The sequence below is a fragment of the Trichechus manatus genome, unplaced genomic scaffold, assembly GCF_000243295.1.
Source record: "Trichechus manatus latirostris isolate Lorelei unplaced genomic scaffold, TriManLat1.0 scaffold00185, whole genome shotgun sequence".
Classification (NCBI taxonomy): Eukaryota; Metazoa; Chordata; class Mammalia; order Sirenia; family Trichechidae; genus Trichechus; species Trichechus manatus.
Window position 1 is genome coordinate 4,803,615 of NW_004444121.1, and position 18,435 is coordinate 4,822,049.

Below are 18,435 nucleotides of genomic sequence, written 5' to 3' on the forward strand. Positions count from 1 at the left end.
GGGGCCAGATGTAGGGGGCGGAGCCCGCGAGAGGGGTGGGGTGGAGTTAGGGGCGGGGCCAGATACATAGCGGCGGGGCGAGAGGGAGGGTTCTTTTTTTTGCACCTCTTCAGGCTAAGTTCTGGTACCTCTAACCGGACATGCTAGTGTGAGCATGAGACTTACAGCAGGGCAGGCTGAGTTTGGATATGCACTGTCAGATTACCTTCCAAAGAGTACACTGATTTGTGCTCCGACCCGCAAGAGTGGGGCCTGCAGGGGCTCTCCCCAGCTTTCAGCTTGGGAAGCGTCGGCCCGCCTCCACGGAGGCTGATCTCTGCGGGATCCGCAGCGACTTTTCCAGGGGCCAGAGCCAAGGTTTACCCCTTTCTCTCCCTTCAACTTAAATACTGTTTCGCTCAACTGCCACGGGCAGAGAGGTGGACAGGAAGGCTTGTCTGCACCAGGCTCCCACCCCTCTGTCCAGAGGCGCAGTGGTCAGTGGGGCCAGGGGTATCTTCGCTGAGATACTCAGTGCAGACACAGCAGCTGCACGTATGTATGAGTGTGTGGGTGTCTTCTTTGCACACACGCAGCAGCACCCGGCACACATTGGCACCACGTGTGAGGAGAGTGTCCTGTGGATGGGTCAGGACTTCCCTGCCCATTTCCGGAATAGTGTTGGTCCTGCTGGGCTGGGACCTGCCTTGGGCCAAGACGCCTGTGCTGGCGGTTTAGTACCTGCTGCTCTCCTGTCTTTCAAAGGCCTGCGCCTCCACGGCCGCACTGACAGCGTGCCTTCACCTCTGCGCGGCTTTCACCTCTGCGTGGTTTGCTTTCAGTGTCCGCCCACGGTTCCCTTGGGCCTGCAGCTCATGCCCCTTCCACCCTGTAGGCCCCCCTTCCTCCCCCTCACCCCCCGCCCCCGTCCACATCTCCTCCTTTCTTTTCTTCCTCCCATTTCCCTTCTCCCCTGCTCCCTGCTTCCCCTCCCCTCCCACTCCCTCTCCCAGAACAGACCTGGCTTCCACCTGCCTGCATCCAGTCCCCTCCCCACGGCACAGCACGGGCTCTCTGGCTCTGGCAAGGTTGGGTCCGGAGGCCCTGGAGGTCACCAGGCCCAGACTGACCTCCACCTGCCCGCACCAGGGCTTATGTCCTGGGTCTCTCGTCCTTGTAGGTGCCAGCTCTGCTCTGGCTGTGCCTCCTCCTTGAACTCTCACCAGGACTGCGAGAGGCATGTGGTAGAGTGATTGACAGGGGAGTGCTGGGTCTAGACCTGGCCTCAATTTCCCCACGTGGAGTGGGGACGACAGAGATTTACCTAAGGAGGGCTATGGTGGTGGAGACAAGGTGAGGGGGACCTGACATCCTGGCCCATGTGGAGTTGTCCTGGCCGGCACTGCCAAGAACTGGGCTGGGGTCTGGATGAGGGCCCCCCACACGAGGCTGGTGCCTGGGGCCCAGAGGTGCTGGCTGAGGGGGAGAGAAAGGGGGGGCCCTCCCACCCCGGGGCACACACTGTTCTGCAGTCTTGGGATAAAGTGACCAGATTATCTCTGACATTCCAGGGAGGCTTGGGGCAGGATTTGTGGATGGGCGTGAGCTGCCCTGCTCTTGGCCTGGGTGTGTGTGTGGTGGCCAGTTGGTGGCTGGCAGAAGGGCCAGTCCTGCAAGCTCTGGTGGGCTGTTCCTGCACCACCGGGCGGCTGGGAGGAGGTGGCCAGGTGGGTGGTGCTCAGCTGCAGGGCAGCCAAGACTCAGGTAGGAAGGAAGCAGCCTTTCCTCTCAGAAACCCCTAGGCCCACCACTGGCCTTTGGCTGGCCTGTCCCCTCTGAGGTGGCTTCTGAGTAAGGGGACTGGGCAGGCATAGTCGGGGGGGCAGTGACTCACACAATTCAGGACTCAGCCTGGGGGAGGTGGGCACTGTGACATCCCCTCGAGGACTATCAGGTTGGGCACACCATTGCAGCATGGATGCCTGGTTTTTGGGTCACCTTGGTTAATTGTTTTTCCCTTAGAGGAGGAAGCTGGGCCCTGGAGCAGGGAAGTTACCTGCCCAAGGTCACCCTGAGACCTCCCTCAGGAGCTTTTGGCAAGGAGCATCCACTGAGGGGCCCTCAGAGGGGCTGGGTGCGGCTCTGGAACGCTGGCCTGTAGGCGTGAGGGCCATGTGGTAGGGAGGGCAGAGCATGCCCCCTCCGTGCTGCAGGGACCCGATGGGGTGCTTGCTGTCCATTGCAGCACAGGGGGGGGTGGGCAGGGTGTCCCAGATCAAAATGGCGTTTATTCAACTCCAAGAACTGGCTTCTGTTCTCGGGTCGTGTTTTGTTTTGGAGAAGGGCCCTCAGAATATCCTTTATTTTATGAAAGGATGGGTAGTCGGTGATTTTTTAAAAATCTTTTAAGCTGAATAAGGAGTCGGTGCTGATGTTGGTACAGTCTTTGAGAAGTGAAGCTGAGCCCTGAAGCCCCATGAGGGCCATTCTGCTGGGGGCCTGGCCCGTGGGGACCTTCCACTCTCTGCAGACATGAGCAGCCTGGGGTGCTCTGCAGGGTCCCCTTCATGGCCTGGGACTGCAGAGTGGGCAGTGGGAGGTAGCTTCTCTGAGGTCCCACACTGGGTGTGGCAGACTAGGCAGGTCCCAGTGTGCTGTGGGTGGCCTGCAGGGGAAAGGAGCTCATACAGGGATTAGGGCTCTGCAGGCTCCGTGTGGGCCAGCATCGCCATTTGTGTGGATTGGGAAGCAGGCAAGGTGCTGCCGGACATGGCCCTTTGGCCCTCCTGGGGGTCGGGAAGCTGTCTCTAGAGGGGTCTGGGCAGGATTCTGGCACCTGGTAAGGTGGCCTTTCTTGGGAAAGCATCCCAGGGGGACCGTGCCCAGGATGGTGATCCGAGAGCAGCCTAGGAGCCTCCCAGATCCTGGGACTATGGATCCGTAGGTGCTGGCCTGCCCCTCCCTGGTCCTCAGTGCCCTAGGGGGATGATAAGCAGGCTGGGCCCATGGACCCTTGGGGCACCAGCCCACTGCTGCCCTATGCTTGCAGCTTTGCACTGTGCAGTGCTGTCCATGGGCAGAGGGTGGGCCCCACACTGGTCAGTCCCCAGAGACCTTGCCCAGGCCCAGGGGAGGGGCCTGGGTTCCCAGAGGCCACTCTGCCAGGTGCCAGTGCGCTCTGATGTTCTTCCTTCTCAGGCCGGCGCTCCAGCTCCTCTGTTCGTGCTGCAAGAGAAGGAGACTCAGCAGACTGGCCGGCCTGCCTGCCCTTGGGGCCCTGGCCACCTCGACAGCCTCACCCCAGCAGCCCCCCACGTGCCGGGGGCCCAGGACTGTGAGCACTCGCCGAGAGGTCCAGCCCACAGGCCCTAGTGCCCCGACAGCAGCCTGGGCCATACACTGACTGTGGGGGAAGGGAGAGGCCAGGCCATGGTTGCTCCCAGGCCCCACCCAGGGTCCTGAGGCCTCAAAGGTGGGCAGAGGAGCTTCCAGGACTCAGGGGTCACAGGTGGCTCCTGCCGATTGGCCCGTGTGTCCTTCCCCCTTGGCGAGGTGCCAGGAAGCTGCAACTCTGTTATCTGGGTAATTAGCTTCAGACCCTGGACCGAGGCCGGCCGGTTCCTGCAGCTGCTTCCCACAGGCTGCACACCCTGACCCCGAGAGGGAGGCGAGGCCCAGCTCGGCCAAGCTGCCCAGGTGCCGGGTGGCCTGGTAAGTGGGCTGCAGTGCCCTCCCAGCTGCCCCCTTGCTGGAGCTGTGCCCCCAGGTCAGCCTGGGCCTGGTGACCTACAGGGCCTCCCAACCTGGCCTTGCCAGAGGCGGAGGGCCCGTGCCGTGGGGAGGGGATGCCCCCTGAGGGTGCTAGTGCAGCCAGCCGCCCCACAGGCCCGGCGTCCGTGCCCCCCTGTGGGCCCCTTGAGCAGCTGCACTGGCCACAGCCCCTGCCATGGCCGAGCATCTGGAGCTGCTGGCAGAGATGCCCATGGTGGGCCGGATGAGTGCCCAGGAGCGGCTGAAGCACGCCCAGAAGCGGCGTGCCCAGCAAGTGCGGCTATGGGCCCAGGCCGAGAAGGAAGCACAGGGCAGAAAGGGCCCCGGGGAGCGGCCGCGGCGGGGCACAGACTGTGGCCGGCCGGAGAAGCAGGTCCTCTTCCCTCCTGGTGTCGTCCTTCTGGAGGCTGCTGCCCGCAACGACCTGGAGGAAGGTACGTGCATGCGGAGAGCCGGCTGGCGGCCCCTTGCAGGGCCCCAGGCAGCACCCCTCCATGAGTGCCCACGCACAGGCAGGCCTTTCTTTGGCCCCTTACCCTCCTGTGCTGGGCTCTGGCCTCCTCAGCTGTAGCGGCCTTGGGTGTCCCACCAGGCAAGCCACCATGTCGGCTGTGCTAGAGAGCAACCTTGGACGGAGCAGGGCAGGCTGGGGCTGTGGAGCTGGGGGCTGTTCCCAGAGCCCCGAGCCCCCCTTTCTGCCCTGCCCCCCTCGGTGCCCCGGCTCTGCCCATCCTTCCTTTTCTTCCTCCCCACTTGAACCTCCTAATGGGGCAGCCAGGGGCTGGCCATCAGGTGGGAACTGCGCAGTGGGCTGGCAGGCTCTGAAGGGTCAGATGTTGCCATGGCCCCTGAGAGAGGATGCTCAGCATGGGCAGCTGCCTCTAGCCCTCGCACTCCAGGCCCAACACCGGGGTAAGGCCACCTGCCTTCACTGAGGCTGCAAGGGCTTCGTGGGCAGGGAGGCTGGCCCCAGTCTCTGGGAGTCCCTGTCCTCTTCTGGGCTGGTCTTAGGGCTCTGCGACAGGGACAGAGAGAAGGGGAGGGATAGTCCAGGTCAGACCCCACAACGGCCCCCAGGTCTTCCTCTGTGAACGTAGCCCCGCTGGGCTCCAGACGATTCTGCTGGAGAGGGCCGCTGGCACCCCCACCTGGGCTGTCCCCCACAGGTCCCACACGTCCCTCTAGCCTTCCCTCCCGGCAGGCCTGCCCCACATGCTCCCTCCCCTGGTGGTACAGCTCAAGGCATGCATCTGAGCATGGCTGGGGCAGACAGGATGCCCGGGCTCCTGGTCTCTGAGCCCTCGCCCTGGGCCCTGCGGTCCCTTTACTGTCTGTACCACCGTCTATACCACAGGGACCCCAAGTACAGTGGGCCCAGGTGGCCTGGAGCACCGGGTCCTGGGTGGGTTCGAGGCTGCAGCAGTGGGGACCAGACTTAACCACAGTCTCCCTCCTGCTTGCAGTCCGTCAGCTCCTTGAGAGTGGGGTCAGCCCCGACCTGGCCAATGAGGATGGGCTGACGGCGCTGCACCAGGTCAGCGTGCACTGCAGGGGCTGGGGGTCCGAGGGCGTGGGGGTGGGGCCAGGATGTGCAGACACTCAGGCCCTTGTGGCTCGCAGTGCTGCATTGATGACTTCCGGGAGATGGTGTGGCAGCTCCTGGAGGCCGGAGCCAACGTCAATGCCTGCGACAGCGAGTTCTGGACGCCCCTGCACGCTGCAGCCACCTGTGGCCACCTGCATCTGGTGGAGCTGCTCATTGCCCGGTAGGGCCCAGGAGCAGGTGTAGCCTGGGGACCAGGGCATCTGCTGCAGGGAGGGGGTGTCACCTCCTTCAAAAAACAGCCCAGCCCTTGGCCTCTCGTGTCCCCACCTTCCCTTGTGCCGACCATGCCTGCATCCTGGCTTGGGGGGCGGGGTGAGGCCTGGGCAGGTCCGCAGGCACTCTGGCCTTCCCGGGGTCTGCACAGAAAGAGGCCCAGGAAATTTTGGTCGAAGTGATGAGAATAGACTTGGAAAGGAAGGAGAGAGAGTGGAGAGGCTGGTTGGGACCTGGGAGGTGGGGCCTGGGGCACAGGTGGGGCCTTTAGCAAGGAAGAGGGTGGAGCAGACCTGGGCTCAGGGAGAGCAGGCTCCAGAGGGCAGGGGACCCCTCTCGCCATGGCCCCCGAACCCTGTGCTCACTCAAGCCATCCTGGGAGCCATGGGGAGGGGAAGTGTCGGTCCCTTTCACACACAGGCCAGGCGTTGTGGAGTAGGAGGGGCCGCCCATGCAGAAGCTCCGAGAGCCGCAGACCGAAGCCTGGCCCCCAGCTGCTGTTCTGGGTTCCCCTTTATCCTGGGCAGCGCTCCTTTCACTTTGCGGGGTCTCCGAACCTAAATGGGTCTGCTCCCCCTTGCTGCCCTCTGTTCCCTGGGCCCCCAGGGTCCTGCACCCCCCAGGTGGGCCTTCCTGTGCTCCTCCACCGTCTGGGGGTCTCCTCTGCACAGAACCGGGCAGTCCTGGGCAGAGGCAGAACGCTGAGAGGAGGGGGCGCCAGGGGTGAGGAGCTCGTGCATCTGGGAGGGCCCCGCGGGAGCACACCTCCAGCCGTCCGTAGGGCTGGGCGCAGGCTGGAGCCTGTCCCAAGCCGCGCTCTCTCCGCAGCGGTGCCGACCTCCTGGCGGTCAACACCGACGGGAATATGCCCTATGACCTGTGTGAAGACGAGCAGACGCTGGACTGCCTCGAGACGGCCATGGCCGACCGCGGTGAGTGAGAGAGTTGCGTGCGGGGTGGGGCCCCGCAGACAAGGCTCTGAGCCTGCCGCCCCGCAGGCATCACCCAGGAGAGCATCGAGGACGCGCGCGCTGTGCCGGAGCTGCGGATGCTGGAGGACATCCGGAGCTTGCTGCACGCGGAGGCTGACCTCGACGTCCCCCGGGACCACGGGGCCACGCTGGTGAGGGCGGGGCCTCGGGGGCGGCACCGGCGCCAGCCAGGGACGCCGTGGGGTTTGGAGAGTACTGGAGGGACTCCCCCTCCGCCCTCCCCGACACTCAGGGCTGGCGCTTCACCTGCAGCTACACATCGCTTCGGCCAACGGGTTTGGGGAGGCGGCCGCGCTGCTTCTGGAGCACAGGGCCAGCCTGAGCGCCAAGGACTGTGACGGCTGGGAGCCGCTGCACGCGGCAGCCTACTGGGGCCAGGTGGGCGCGCGGACAGGGGCGTGGGCGGGGGCATGCAGCAGGCCGGGCAGCCTCAGCATGCACGCCGCCTGCTGGCCTGCAGGTGCACCTGGTGGAGCTGCTCGTGGCGCACGGGGCGGACTTGAATGGGAAGTCCCTGATGGAGGAGACACCCCTCGGTGAGCCTCGTAGGGTTCTCGCCTCCAGACCAGCCCACAGGGAGGACGGGAGGGCCGCCAGCTGACGCCTGTGCTCACTTCTCCCCCAGACGTTTGCGGAGATGAGGAGGTGCGGGCCAAGCTGCTGGAGCTGAAGCACAAGCGTGACGCCCTCCTGCGGGCCCAGGGCCGCCAGCGGTCCCTGCTGCGCTGCCGCACTTCCAGTGCTGGTAGCCGGGGGTGAGCACCGACACAGACACGCCCTCCCAGCACCCTGCCAGCTGGCACCCTCCCCATGCTGGCCCTCCCCCTTGGGCTTTGCCCTGAGCAGACGTGCCAGGTGGAGCTTGGGGCAGAGTTCCCAGGGCAGGGCCAGCTAGGCGGGGCGGCCTCCCCACTCCCTCACCTCCCCCTCCCCCAGGAAGGTGGTGAGGCGGGCCAGCCTGACCCAGCGCTCCAGCCTGTACCGCAAGGAACACGCCCAGGAGGCCATAGTGTGGCAGCAGCCTCCACCCACCAGCCCTGAGCCTCCTGAGGAGGATGAGGACCGCCAGACCAATGCTGAGCTCCAGCTACCGCCCCCTGAGGTGAGCGCCGTCCCCTGGGCTGCCCTGCCCCGAGGACAAAGCGCCAGCCAAAAGGTGGACCTGGCTGGACCTGAGTCCCTCCCACCATGGTTGTGTGCCCTGAGTCCTGTACTTTGGTTTTTCCCGTGCACCAGCACCACCGTCAGGGTGGCGCTGCAGGGCCCAGTGACCTGTGCCCCTAGTGTAGGCTAGCCGCCCCCACCCCCGCCCTCTGGGGCTTGCTGCCCTCCTGGCGTCTGTCGTCTGTCTCTCCGTTAGCACTCTGCTAGCGGAGTGCCAGGGCATTGAGCCCAAGGCTGGGGAGAGGAAGGGGCACCCTCTGACGGCTGCTGGTCTGGCTCCATCCACAGGAGGCTGACCCTGAGGCTGCCCACCCACACAATGGCCGTGTGGGAAGCCCCCTGGGGCGGCACCTGTACTCCAAGCGGTTGGATCGCAGCGTCTCCTACCAGCTGAGCCCTCTGGACAGCTCCACGGCGGAAGCCCTTGGGCGGGACAGGGCCCACCACACCTTGGCGGAGCTCAAGCGCCAGCGAGCCGCTGCCAAGCTGCATCGACCCCTAGCCGAGGGGCCTGAGGCCCCCAGTTCTGGCCTACCTGCTGACACTGGGACCCCCCAGTCTGAGTGTGGATCTGGGGCCAGCGGGGACCCGCCCCTGCTCAAGCTGACAGCCCCCTCGGAGGAGGCCTCTGGGGAGAAGAGGCCGTGCTGCCGGCTCATGTGAGGGGTGGGCGGCACCCGATGGTCCTGCTGCAGGCCCTACCCTGGATGCCCACCCAGACTGTGCCCTGGTGCTGTGGGCAGGCGGCGAGCATGGGCCTGCACCTCTTCTGAGGGATGGACCCTGTGGGGCGGAAGCTGTATCTGGGTGGGGCTGGGCTGCAGAGACTCTGCTTCTATCTGTTACTGTTGATAAAAAGGTCCGCCTGCCACTGTGCTGTGTTGTGTCTCCGCCTGGCCACGGTCCCCACTCTGGGAGCAGGTTATGCACTAGGCCCTGCACACCTTCCCACTCTGCCCCACACCACCCCTGCAAGCATTCTTCCGGGTCCTGTAGGTGCACGCTGAGGCCTGCTGTGGCAGCCCCAGCCTCTGTGTGGAAGAGGCCACAGCCAGAATCAAGAAGCCTGGTACTTACCACACTCTCTGGAAACCTCTTAGCTCTTTGCTTCCTCAAGGGGAGCAGCGTGCTGCGGAGGGAGACTCCTCAGGGGCCAGGCTGGATGTGTCTGTGCTGGAGGCCCAGGGACTCTGGCCTGTAAAGGGAGGGGACTGTTTTCTTTGGGACTGCTGAGCCAGAGCCAGAGGGGTGAGGTGGGTATAAAGCTGGCGGCAGAAACCTCCCTGGGGGGAGGCGTCCCTGGTCCCTGGCATGCAGCCCTGACCAGGGGCCTGCTGCCAGCTTCCGCCTGGGCTGGCACAAGGGACAAGCAGTTGGCCACTCCAGCTCTAAACTGGCCAGGCACAGTGTCAGGGCGAGGGGGCCCTTAGGGGCCTTGAGTGGGTTGGCGGAGGGCACTGCCTGCCCATCTGCCCATCAGCCACCAGCGCTAGGTGGGGTGGGCTTGGGCCTCCCCTCCTTGTCTCTGTGCCTGGGGCTCATCAGGACAGCCCTGTATCCCTGGAGCCAGCCACTCTCAAGGCATGTGTGGTCAGAGGGGTGTCCTCCCAGGGCTGGGGGAGGGACGGGGGCAGGCATGGGGTGTTAAATTTAGTGTGGGGCAGTGCAGCTGCCACAGGCCCACCTGCTGCCGCTTGGGGCCCGCTGCCAGGGGCAGGAGGGGCTGGCCCTGCCTGGGGCTCGGCCCCTATTAACCTGTGCTCCGACTGGAGGCAGAGGAGAGGCCTGCATGCTAAGAGGCCACAGTGGCAGTGGAGCTGAGAAATTTGAGGTGAGAGACTGCGGGCAGGGACAGCTGCCCCGGGCTTCCCTCCCAGCCAGCAGGGGACCAGCAGGACCAGAGGGAGCCGAGGCTCCCCCTCCAGCCCAACCAGCCACCCACAACCCAGCTCAGAGGGCCAGCTCCCTGACCCTCAGCCCAGACTCAGAAGCCAGCAGGCAGCCACCAGGGAGGCCACCCCTGGGCATGGTCTATCAGCATCTGGCAGGCCTGCGGAGGTGGGGCCCTGAGGGCCTATCCCGGCTCGGCTCGCTTCCCACTCTACCCACCAATCAGGGGCAATTGGGACTGGAAGCTCAGGTCACCCCCCTCAACCCAGGCCCCAGGGTGTGGCCTCAAGGGCAGTCCCAGGTCTGGTGCATGGTGAAAGGGCAGGACAACCTTCTGCGCAGCTGAGGCATCAGGAGGACCCAGGGCTGCCCTTCCCCGTCCCCAGCCTCCTCGCCAGCACTACAATGGAGCCTTGAAGCCTCTGATCCAGGGACCCAGGTCCAACCACAGGGCCTTTGTAGTGTTCAGGCTGCAGCCACAAGGCCGGGAGGGGTGGATGGAACCCAGTGTCTGAATACCTCACTCCCTCAATGCCCCCCATGATTCCTGAGGCCTGGCTCAGTTACCTAGGAGACAGGTCTGCTAGCCCAAGCATAGATGGGGGGCCCAAGAGGGCTAGGCTCGGCCGATCGCTGCTGGGGTAAATTTCCGGGGAACCTAGGAGCCCTAGGTTCCCTTCTCACCACAGCAGTGCACCCTGTCCCCACGCTATCTCTTCCCCGTTCACCCCTGCCCAGCTCTGCCAGCCCCTCAGGCCTCCCTGGGCCCAGGCGACCTCCATCTTCCCAGGCACTCAGCTTCTCAGATTTTCCCAAACGGTACCATCCCTGATCATCTGTCTGTCCCAACCCCCCACTGTGGGTCTCCTGCTTCCCTGCCATGGGGACACTGGGCGGGCACCCGGCCTCGACCCAAGCCCCGCCTGCATCCTCACCCACTCCCTCTGGCTCCCTGGAGCAGAACTGTGCCCAGGCGGGTAGGGCGGGGCCAGGCCGGCCCAGCTTCCTCCTCAGCGCTTTCTCTCTCTCTCAGTGGGTTAGCAAGCTGCAGCAAAAAAGGGCACGCTCCTACTCCGGCTTCTCTAGCCAGGCTCCCCTTCCCAGCCCAGCCCCCACCCCCACTGGTGGATCTCGAGGCTGCCTCCTGAGCCTCTCTCCTGCCTGGCCTGAAGACAGGTGACCAGGGCCAGGCTGCAATGAACGGGCTGAAGGAGAAGGTGCTGACGCTGGACACCATGAACCAGTGCGTGCGCAGGGTGGAGTATGCGGTGCGTGGCCCCATCATGCTTCGTGCCCTGGAGCTGGAGCAGGAGCTGCGCCAGGTATGGCCCTGGGCCCACTGCTGCTCTTCAGTCTACACCTGGGCAGCTGGGTCTGCCCCCAGCTCTACGGCAGGTGGGACCAGAGGAGGGTAAGGCCAAGGAGTTTCACTGCCCTCTTTCCACCCAGGGCGTAAAGAAACCCTTCACCGAGGTCATCCGTGCCAACATCGGGGACGCGCAGGCCATGGGGCAGAAGCCCATCACCTTCATGCGCCAGGTGAGGCTCCAAGGTCCCAGAGCTCCTCCGGCTCAGCCCTCCCGCCCCCACCTCACACTTGGTCCTCCCAGGTCCTGGCCCTCTGTGTCGACCCTGAGCTTCTGAGCAGCTCCCACTTCCCCGAGGATGCCAAGAGAAGGGCAGAGCGCATTTTGCAAGCCTGCGGGGGCCACAGCCTGGGTCAGTTCCCGGTGCTCAGACGCGGCCCAAGCCCCAGGGAGGGCAGGAACTGGAGAGAGGCGGTCTCAGGGGAGGGGTGGACCTGCCCATTGGAGGGGGCGGACCCTTCGAGAGGACTGTGGGGGACCTGTCCTCCTCACGCTCCCTTTCTTGTCCTGCCCTCCCGGAGCCTAGGGGCCTACAGCGTCAGCTCGGGCATCCAGCTGATCCGCGAGGACGTGGCGCGGTACATCGAGCGGCGCGACGGAGGCATCCCCTCGAACCCCAACAACATCTTCCTGTCTACAGGGGCCAGCGACGCCATCGTGGTAGGCCGGGATCAGGGCAGTAGGGCACAGTGACCTTTTGCTTGCGGCCGGGTGGCTGGGCAGAGAGACCAGCAGTCCCTGGGGCAGCCTGGGCCCCCGCCCCCGCAAACCCCGCCGTCCCCGTCCCGCCGCAGACGGTGCTGAAGTTGCTGGTGGCTGGCGAGGGCCGCGCGCGCACGGGCGTGCTCATCCCCATCCCACAGTACCCGCTCTACTCGGCCACGCTGGCCGAGCTCAACGCCGTGCAAGTCAACTACTACTTGGACGAGGAACACGCCTGGGCGCTAGACGTGGGCGAGCTGAGGCGAGCGCTTCACCAGGCGCGCGACCGATGTCGCCCGCGCGCGCTCTGCGTCATCAACCCCGGTAACCCCACAGGTGCGCCGCCCCGCCCCGCGACGCTGCCTCCCCTGGCGCGGCCCCACCCCGCCCCCATTCCCTTCAGGAGCAGTGCGCGCCTTCGGCTGACCTGGTCGTGCTGCGCCCCCCCGCGCCCCCAGGGCAGGTGCAGACCCGCGAGTGCATCGAAGCCGTGATCCGCCTCGCCTTTGAGGAGCGCCTATTCCTGCTGGCTGACGAGGTACCGGCCAGGGCGCGCGGTAGCCTGGGAGCGCGCGGGGTGAGGGGAGGGGAGGAGCGCGCAGCAGCGCCTTGACAATCCGGCCGCCCGCCTCCCCAGGTGTACCAGGACAACGTGTACGCCGAGGGCTCGCAGTTCCACTCGTTCAAGAAGGTGCTTACGGAGATGGGGCCGCCGTACGCTGCTCAGCAGGAGCTCGCCTCCTTCCACTCCGCTTCCAAGGGCTACATGGGCGAGTACGTGTGGGACGGGGGCTCGCGGACCCCGGCGTGGCCGGACCCACCTGTCCTGCCGAGCCAGCCCCTTTTCCCCGGCCCGCCCTCGACGGCCACCTCGCCCTGGCAGGTGTGGGTTTCGCGGCGGCTACGTGGAGGTAGTGAACATGGATGCTGCGGTGCAGCAGCAGATGCTGAAGCTGATGAGCGTGCGGCTGTGCCCGCCTGTGCCTGGCCAAGCCCTGCTCCACGCGGTGGTCAGCCCGCCCGGGCCCTCCGATCCCTCCTTTGCTCAGTTCCAGGCGGTGAGCTGGCGGGGGGTAAAGGGGGCGGGTAAGGGAGGTGGGAACTGTGGAGGGGGCGGGGAGAGGACGGGGTGAGGTGGGACGAGGACAGGAGAAAGCGTGGCCTGGGGCGAGAGGTATAGGGCGTGGCCTGACGGCCGGGCCAAGGGTGAGAGGGGGCGGGGCCTGGAGACCTGGATATGGGAGGGGCGAGAAGAGAGCGGGGCCAGTGGGCAGTGCAGGCGGAGAAGGCCTACGCGGGGTGGGAACTGGGCGGGAATGGGGGCGGGAACAGACAGTGTCCGCGCCCTCCGGCGGTTCTCACCGTTCTTCCCTCTTGCGGTGACCTCAGGAGAAGCAGGCGGTGCTGGCCGAACTGGCGGCCAAGGCCAAGCTCACAGAGCAAATCTTCAGCAAGACTCCCGGCATCCGCTGTAACCCGGTGCAGGGCGCCATGTACTCCTTCCCCCGCATGCACCTGCCCCCGCGCGCCGTGCAGCGCGCGCAGGTCAGGCGGGTCCCGGGTTTGGGGGCGGGGCCCGATGGGGCGGGGTAGTGGACAAGTCCCTGCCCGCCCGCCTGCCCTGACTGGCCCGGTCCCCAGGAGCTGGGCCTGGCCCCGGATATGTTCTTCTGCATGCGCCTGCTGGAGGAGACCGGCATCTGCGTGGTGCCCGGGAGCGGCTTCGGGCAGCGGGAAGGCACCTACCACTTCCGGTGAGGCCTAGCTTGCACAGCACCCTGCCCGCAGCCAGCCCCTTCCGCTTACCATCCCCCGTTTTTTAGGATGACCATTCTGCCCCCCATGGAGAAGCTGCGGCCCCTGCTGGAGAAGCTGAGCCAGTTCCACGCCAAGTTCACCCTCGAGTACTCCTGAGGCCGTCCGGGGGCCGCGCAGGCCAGGCTGGGCCAGCAGGGCCACCTTGGGAGTCACCGTGCCCAGGACCCTGGGGGTCTTTGGGGCCCTCTGGACTTGCTCTTGTTGCCTGGGGGCTGCGCCCCTGCCTGTCTGCAGGCTCCTAATAAAGCTGGGAGACAGCCTGACTCCCTGGGGCTTCCTGGAGGCTCTGCTTGCGACCCTGGCCTTCTCAACTCCTAACCGCCTTTCCATGCCAATTCTGTGCAGGCCTGGGGACCCAGCCCTGAGTGGACAGTCTTGGTGCCTTTGGGGGGCAGCAGATTCTGGTGGGAGGAGGATCCAGGATCCAGACGGGCTCCCAGAGGAGGCGACCTCCTTGGGTCTGTTCCTCCTGCCAAGGCCAGTGCCTCCTGGGTGGGATCTTCATGTGGTAGAGACAGACACAAATTCTAATAAGAATGAAGACATGAAGGCAGGCACCTCGGGGGGAGACTCCAGAGCTGTTAGGTGAGGGGGTATGGCTCGTCAAAGAATCGCAGGAGCAGGGGGCCCAGGGTAGCCACGTCAGAAAAAGTAGCCTTTTCTGAAGAAGACACAGAAAGGGGGGTCCCCCGTCCTGGCCCCCACTCCCGGACTGTCTGCCTCTTCCCTAGCAGCACAGGGGACATGTTAAGCCATAAGAAGCTGGCTGAACAGTGACCCTCAGGGCACAGAGTGACAGTGAGGGCTCAAAGGTGAAGTCTTGGTTTTCCTCTTGGCCGGCAGTCGGGCGTGGTGCCCCTTGTCTTGGCCATCTAGTGCTGCTCTAACAGAAATACCACAAGTGGATGGCTTTAACAAAGAAATTTAGTCCCTCACAGTCTAGTAGGCTCCAAGTCCAAATTCAGGGCATCAGCTCCAGAGGAAGGCTTTCTCTCTCTGTCGGCTCTGGAGGAAGGTCCTTGTGATGCATCAATCTTCCCTTGATCTGGGAGCATCTCAGTGCAGGAACCTCAGGCCCAAAGGGCACAGTCTGCTCTCGGCACTGCTTTGTTGGTGGTATGAGGTCCCCCATGTCTCTCTGCTTGCTTCTTTCTTTTATATCTCAAAAGAGATTGGCTTAAGACACTATCTAATCTCGTATATCTCATCAATGTAACCGCCGCCAATCCATCTTATTACATCGTAGAGACAGAATATACAACATGTAGGGAAATCACATCAGATTACAGAATGGTACACAATCATGCAATACTGGGATTCATGACCTAGACAAGTTGACAGATGTGTTTTGGGGACACAGTTCAATCCATGACACCCCTACTAGGGGCCACTGGGGGAGCAGAAGGGAGGGAGTGAATGGAGTGTTGGGTTTGAAGTGTATGATGTGTGTTTGTATGACATACAAGTATAAATACAGTCCTTTGGTGGGGAGGGACTGGGGGTCAGGGAGAGAGGGCAGAGGTCCAAAGCTTGAGTGAGCTCTGGAAGGGGAATGCAGAGGGAAGGTTTGAAGACAACACTGCTGGGGGTCACTTGCTTCATCTACAGAAACAGTTCTCTGAGGTTGGGCTGGTAATTTCATAGATGAGGAAATTTAAGCTCTAAGAGTATGTTGCCAGTAACTGGAAACCAGCTCACAATGGCTTCAGCAGCAGAGGGCATGCATTGACTCACTTGTTAGCCTCAAGTTGGCCCAGGGGTTGGGCCAGCTTCAGGGGCCCGAAGACTTGGAGACAGGACCTGCCGAGGCACCTAGGCATGCCACCTGGACACTGGAGGGCATTGAGGGCAGCATCTGTGTCCTGGCTGAACCCTGGGCCCAGACCTTTCATACAAAGCCCCTGCCTTCCAAGGTCCTCTGCAGCCACAAGCAAGGTGGTTGTGGTGGGGGAATCCAGTGGTGGAAGTATCCAGAACTAGACAGTGGCAGTGAAGAGGCTCACCTCCGCCTCCATGGGGGTTCCTGCAGGGACCGGTGCCAGGGCCTGCAGCAACCAAGCCCCAGATCAGACTGACACCAAGAAGTACCACTGGAGAGTTAGGGTCCCTCCAGCTCACAGGGAGCCTGGGGGACCCAGTCTGATAACCCTGGCTAGGGACTAGGGCTGGTGACCACTGTGAGGAGAGGATGGGGCCGCGGGTACAGGCTGATTCCTACGTTCGGTTCCTCTGAAGTTTCCCTCTGAGCCTCTCGCATTTTCGGACGATTTCAGTGTATCTGCGTGTGTGAGACAGAGGTCCCGGGAGCTCAGCCTGGAGCCCTTACCCAGGTTTACCACCAGAGGCGCCAGAGAGCGGGCGAGCCGACGCTCTAGCTGCGCTCCAGTTGTCTATTACCACGGCGCAATTTCCCGACGCTTCCGGGCGGGCTTCCGGCGCCGGAATCGCTTGGACTGTTGGTCCCGCGTTCTGGTCCGTGTTCTGCAGAACTAGGAGGGTGCTAGAGGACGGGCCGCGGCAGAGCGGGCGGTGCGGGACGCGGGGTGAAGGGGAAGCAGGCGTCCCCTTCCTGGGCGCTTTACTTGCAGCCACGCGAAGCATGCCTGGAGCCTGAGGCCTGCTTTCTTACCGGAAGCCCCTCTCGTGTCGGGAGTACCCATCCCTGGTTGGAGGGATCTCTCTCGCCACAATTTGGACCCAGCTTCTGTTCTTCTGGGGCATTGACACCCCCAGGACCGGAGGGCGCGCGTCCTGACCCCATCTGTCCAACGCTGACCCCCTCCCAAAGTCTAAGCCTAAGTGTGACCTCTGACCCTATCCTGACCGGAACATACTTTGTTAGGCCCCACATGGAACCTGATTTGCCCTCACCCCGACTGTGATCTCTGGCCCCACTCAGACGGCGCCTTGGACCCAGCCGGACCGCCATGGACTCACACCCCACCTTGCCGCTGCCTTGGATCCTCTGCTGGTGCCAGCCATGCGCGGAAAGCTGTTGTTGATGGCCGGTCTCTACCTGGTGCAGGGCCTGCCCTACGGGCTGCAGTCCGGCCTGCTGCCCGTGCTGCTGCGGGCCCGTGGCCTCTCATTGACGCGCGTGGGTCTGGCCAAGGGGCTGTATGCGCCGTGGCTGTTCAAGCTGGTGTGGGCCCCACTAGTGGACACAAGAGGCTCCCCACGGGTCTGGTTGGCGCTCAGTACGGCTGCACTGGGTGTGGTGTGTGGGTTGCTGGCCTCACTGCCTCCAGCTGAGGAAGGCCAGGTCGGGCTGCCCACCATCACGGCTGTGTTGCTCCTGCTGCTAAACCTGGGAGCAGCCGTGCAGGATGTGGCCCTGGACACGCTGGCTGTGCAGCTCCTGGAGCCAGCCGAGCTGGGCCCTGGCAACACAGTGCAGGTGGTTGCCTACAAGCTGGGAGCGGCACTGGCGGGGGGTGGGCTGCTGGCCCTAGTGCCCACTCTCTCCTGGCCCCTGCTCTTCCTGCTTATGGCTGTCACCTATTTGCTAGCTGCTGCACTGGCCTGGGCCTCACCAGCCCTGGAGCTGCTGCCACAGCCGCAGCCCTCAGAGGCAGCTCCACGTCCTGGGCACCACCTGCAGGCCCTGTTGGCTGTGCCTGGGACCCTGTGGACAGCCGGCTTCGTGCTTACCTACAAGCTGGGTGAGTGAGGCCTCGAGCAAGGTGACACAGGGTTGGGACCTGGGGGCAGCTAAGGTGGGTCCCCAGGATCCCTGGCACCCACCTGTGGGGCTGCCCTCCCCCCAGCTCTTGGGGTGCAACCCGTGGGCCAAGCCCAGGACTCTGCAGCTGAGCCTCATCCCTCCTCCGTTCCTCAGCCCCAGGTCTCGCCGGGGCTGCTTTGTGCCAACCCTGAGCACGAAGCCCCGTTTTCTTCCATGGTATCTGCCTGCTGCGGCCGGTGCCTGAACCCAGGAGAGAGAGAGAGAGAGGCAGGGCAGGGACCTGGCTAGGCAGAACAAGAATGGAGCCCCTGGCGGGGAGTGGGGGTGGGGGCAGGCTTGGGGGTACTCCATCACCCTCTACCCCTCAGGTGAGCAAGGCGCTGGCAGCCTATTCCCACTCCTCCTGCTGGACCGTGGCGCCTCTGCCCCGGAGCTGGGGCTGTGGAATGGCATGGGTGCAGTGGCCTGTTCCATCGCTGGCTCCTCACTGGGCGGGGCCCTGCTGGCCAGGCACCGGTAAGCCCCCCGCAACTCCCTGCACCTCCGACCTGCCAACCCTCACCATTCCCGGCATCCTCTGACCTGTCAAATCCCCCACCCCACTTCCAGGCAGCCACTTCCCCTCCTGAGGCCAGTGTTGCAGCTCCGCCTGGTGGGCCTTGCCTGCCAAACTGCCCTGCTCTTCCGCCTGGACGCCCTGGGGACGGGTGTGGGTCTTGGCACAGTCCTGAAAGGTGAGGGCCAACTGGGGGGGGGGGCGGGGAACACCCGGAGCCCTGGGCCCCGCTGATCTCTGCCATCCCTCACAGGGGTGTCTTTGTTGAGCCTGTGTTTGCAGCACTTCCTGGGGGGCCTGGTCACCACTGTCACGTTCACTGTGATGATGCGCTGTAGCCAGCTCGCACATAGTGCTTTGCAGGTGAGGGGCGTGGTGGGGCTGGGGTGGGGGCTGCAGGCTGGATGACCCCAAGCTCTGATCCCCTTTCCCACAGGCCACGCACTATAGCCTCCTGGCTACCCTGGAGCTGCTGGGGAAGCTGCTGCTGGGCACGCTGGCTGGCGTGCTGGCTGACAGCCTGGGGCTGCGGCCCTGCTTCTCCCTCTTCCTGGCTCTGTCGGCTGTGCCCACCCTCTACCTGGGCCTGGCGCCCAGCTCCTTGGCCCGATAGCCAATAAAAAACAAGTGTGCGGGGGCTTGGCTGTGTGGATGACATGCAAAGCTGCTGCTGGAAAGGAGGGTTCTGAAAA

At 64.3% G+C, this 18,435-nt stretch overlaps 3 protein-coding genes across 3 annotated transcripts in view; all 3 read left to right on the plus strand.

The window, feature by feature from the left end:
• PPP1R16A (protein phosphatase 1 regulatory subunit 16A) overlaps positions 1 to 8,839 on the plus strand; it is a 28,481-nt gene extending 19,642 nt beyond the window's left edge. The window contains exons 3-12 of the mRNA XM_004387403.2: positions 3,178 to 4,184; positions 5,214 to 5,284; positions 5,371 to 5,516; positions 6,398 to 6,501; positions 6,568 to 6,692; positions 6,814 to 6,939; positions 7,022 to 7,097; positions 7,187 to 7,316; positions 7,498 to 7,663; positions 8,014 to 8,839. Coding sequence (XP_004387460.1) covers positions 3,926 to 4,184; positions 5,214 to 5,284; positions 5,371 to 5,516; positions 6,398 to 6,501; positions 6,568 to 6,692; positions 6,814 to 6,939; positions 7,022 to 7,097; positions 7,187 to 7,316; positions 7,498 to 7,663; positions 8,014 to 8,388 — 1,578 coding nt within the window. The 5' untranslated portion in view covers positions 3,178 to 3,925 and the 3' untranslated portion in view covers positions 8,389 to 8,839. The remainder of the gene's footprint in view (positions 1 to 3,177; positions 4,185 to 5,213; positions 5,285 to 5,370; positions 5,517 to 6,397; positions 6,502 to 6,567; positions 6,693 to 6,813; positions 6,940 to 7,021; positions 7,098 to 7,186; positions 7,317 to 7,497; positions 7,664 to 8,013) is intronic.
• A 1,944-nt stretch (positions 8,840 to 10,783) lies between these two features.
• On the plus strand, positions 10,784 to 13,748 carry GPT (glutamic--pyruvic transaminase). Its single transcript, XM_004387404.3, has 11 exons — positions 10,784 to 10,937; positions 11,065 to 11,154; positions 11,226 to 11,334; positions 11,509 to 11,642; positions 11,777 to 12,020; positions 12,143 to 12,222; positions 12,322 to 12,458; positions 12,568 to 12,742; positions 13,074 to 13,229; positions 13,326 to 13,438; positions 13,508 to 13,748. The coding sequence occupies exons 1-11, from the start codon at positions 10,812 to 10,814 to the stop codon at positions 13,596 to 13,598; spliced, it is 1,455 nt and encodes a 484-aa protein (XP_004387461.1). The 5' UTR covers positions 10,784 to 10,811; the 3' UTR covers positions 13,599 to 13,748.
• Positions 13,749 to 15,991: 2,243 nt separating this feature from the next.
• On the plus strand, positions 15,992 to 18,402 carry MFSD3 (major facilitator superfamily domain containing 3). Its single transcript, XM_004387448.2, has 5 exons — positions 15,992 to 17,164; positions 17,556 to 17,703; positions 17,797 to 17,921; positions 17,997 to 18,106; positions 18,180 to 18,402. Exons 1-5 carry the CDS (start codon positions 16,483 to 16,485, stop codon positions 18,354 to 18,356), a joined length of 1,242 nt encoding a protein of 413 aa, XP_004387505.1. The 5' UTR covers positions 15,992 to 16,482; the 3' UTR covers positions 18,357 to 18,402.
• The last annotated feature ends 33 nt before the right edge of the window (positions 18,403 to 18,435 follow it).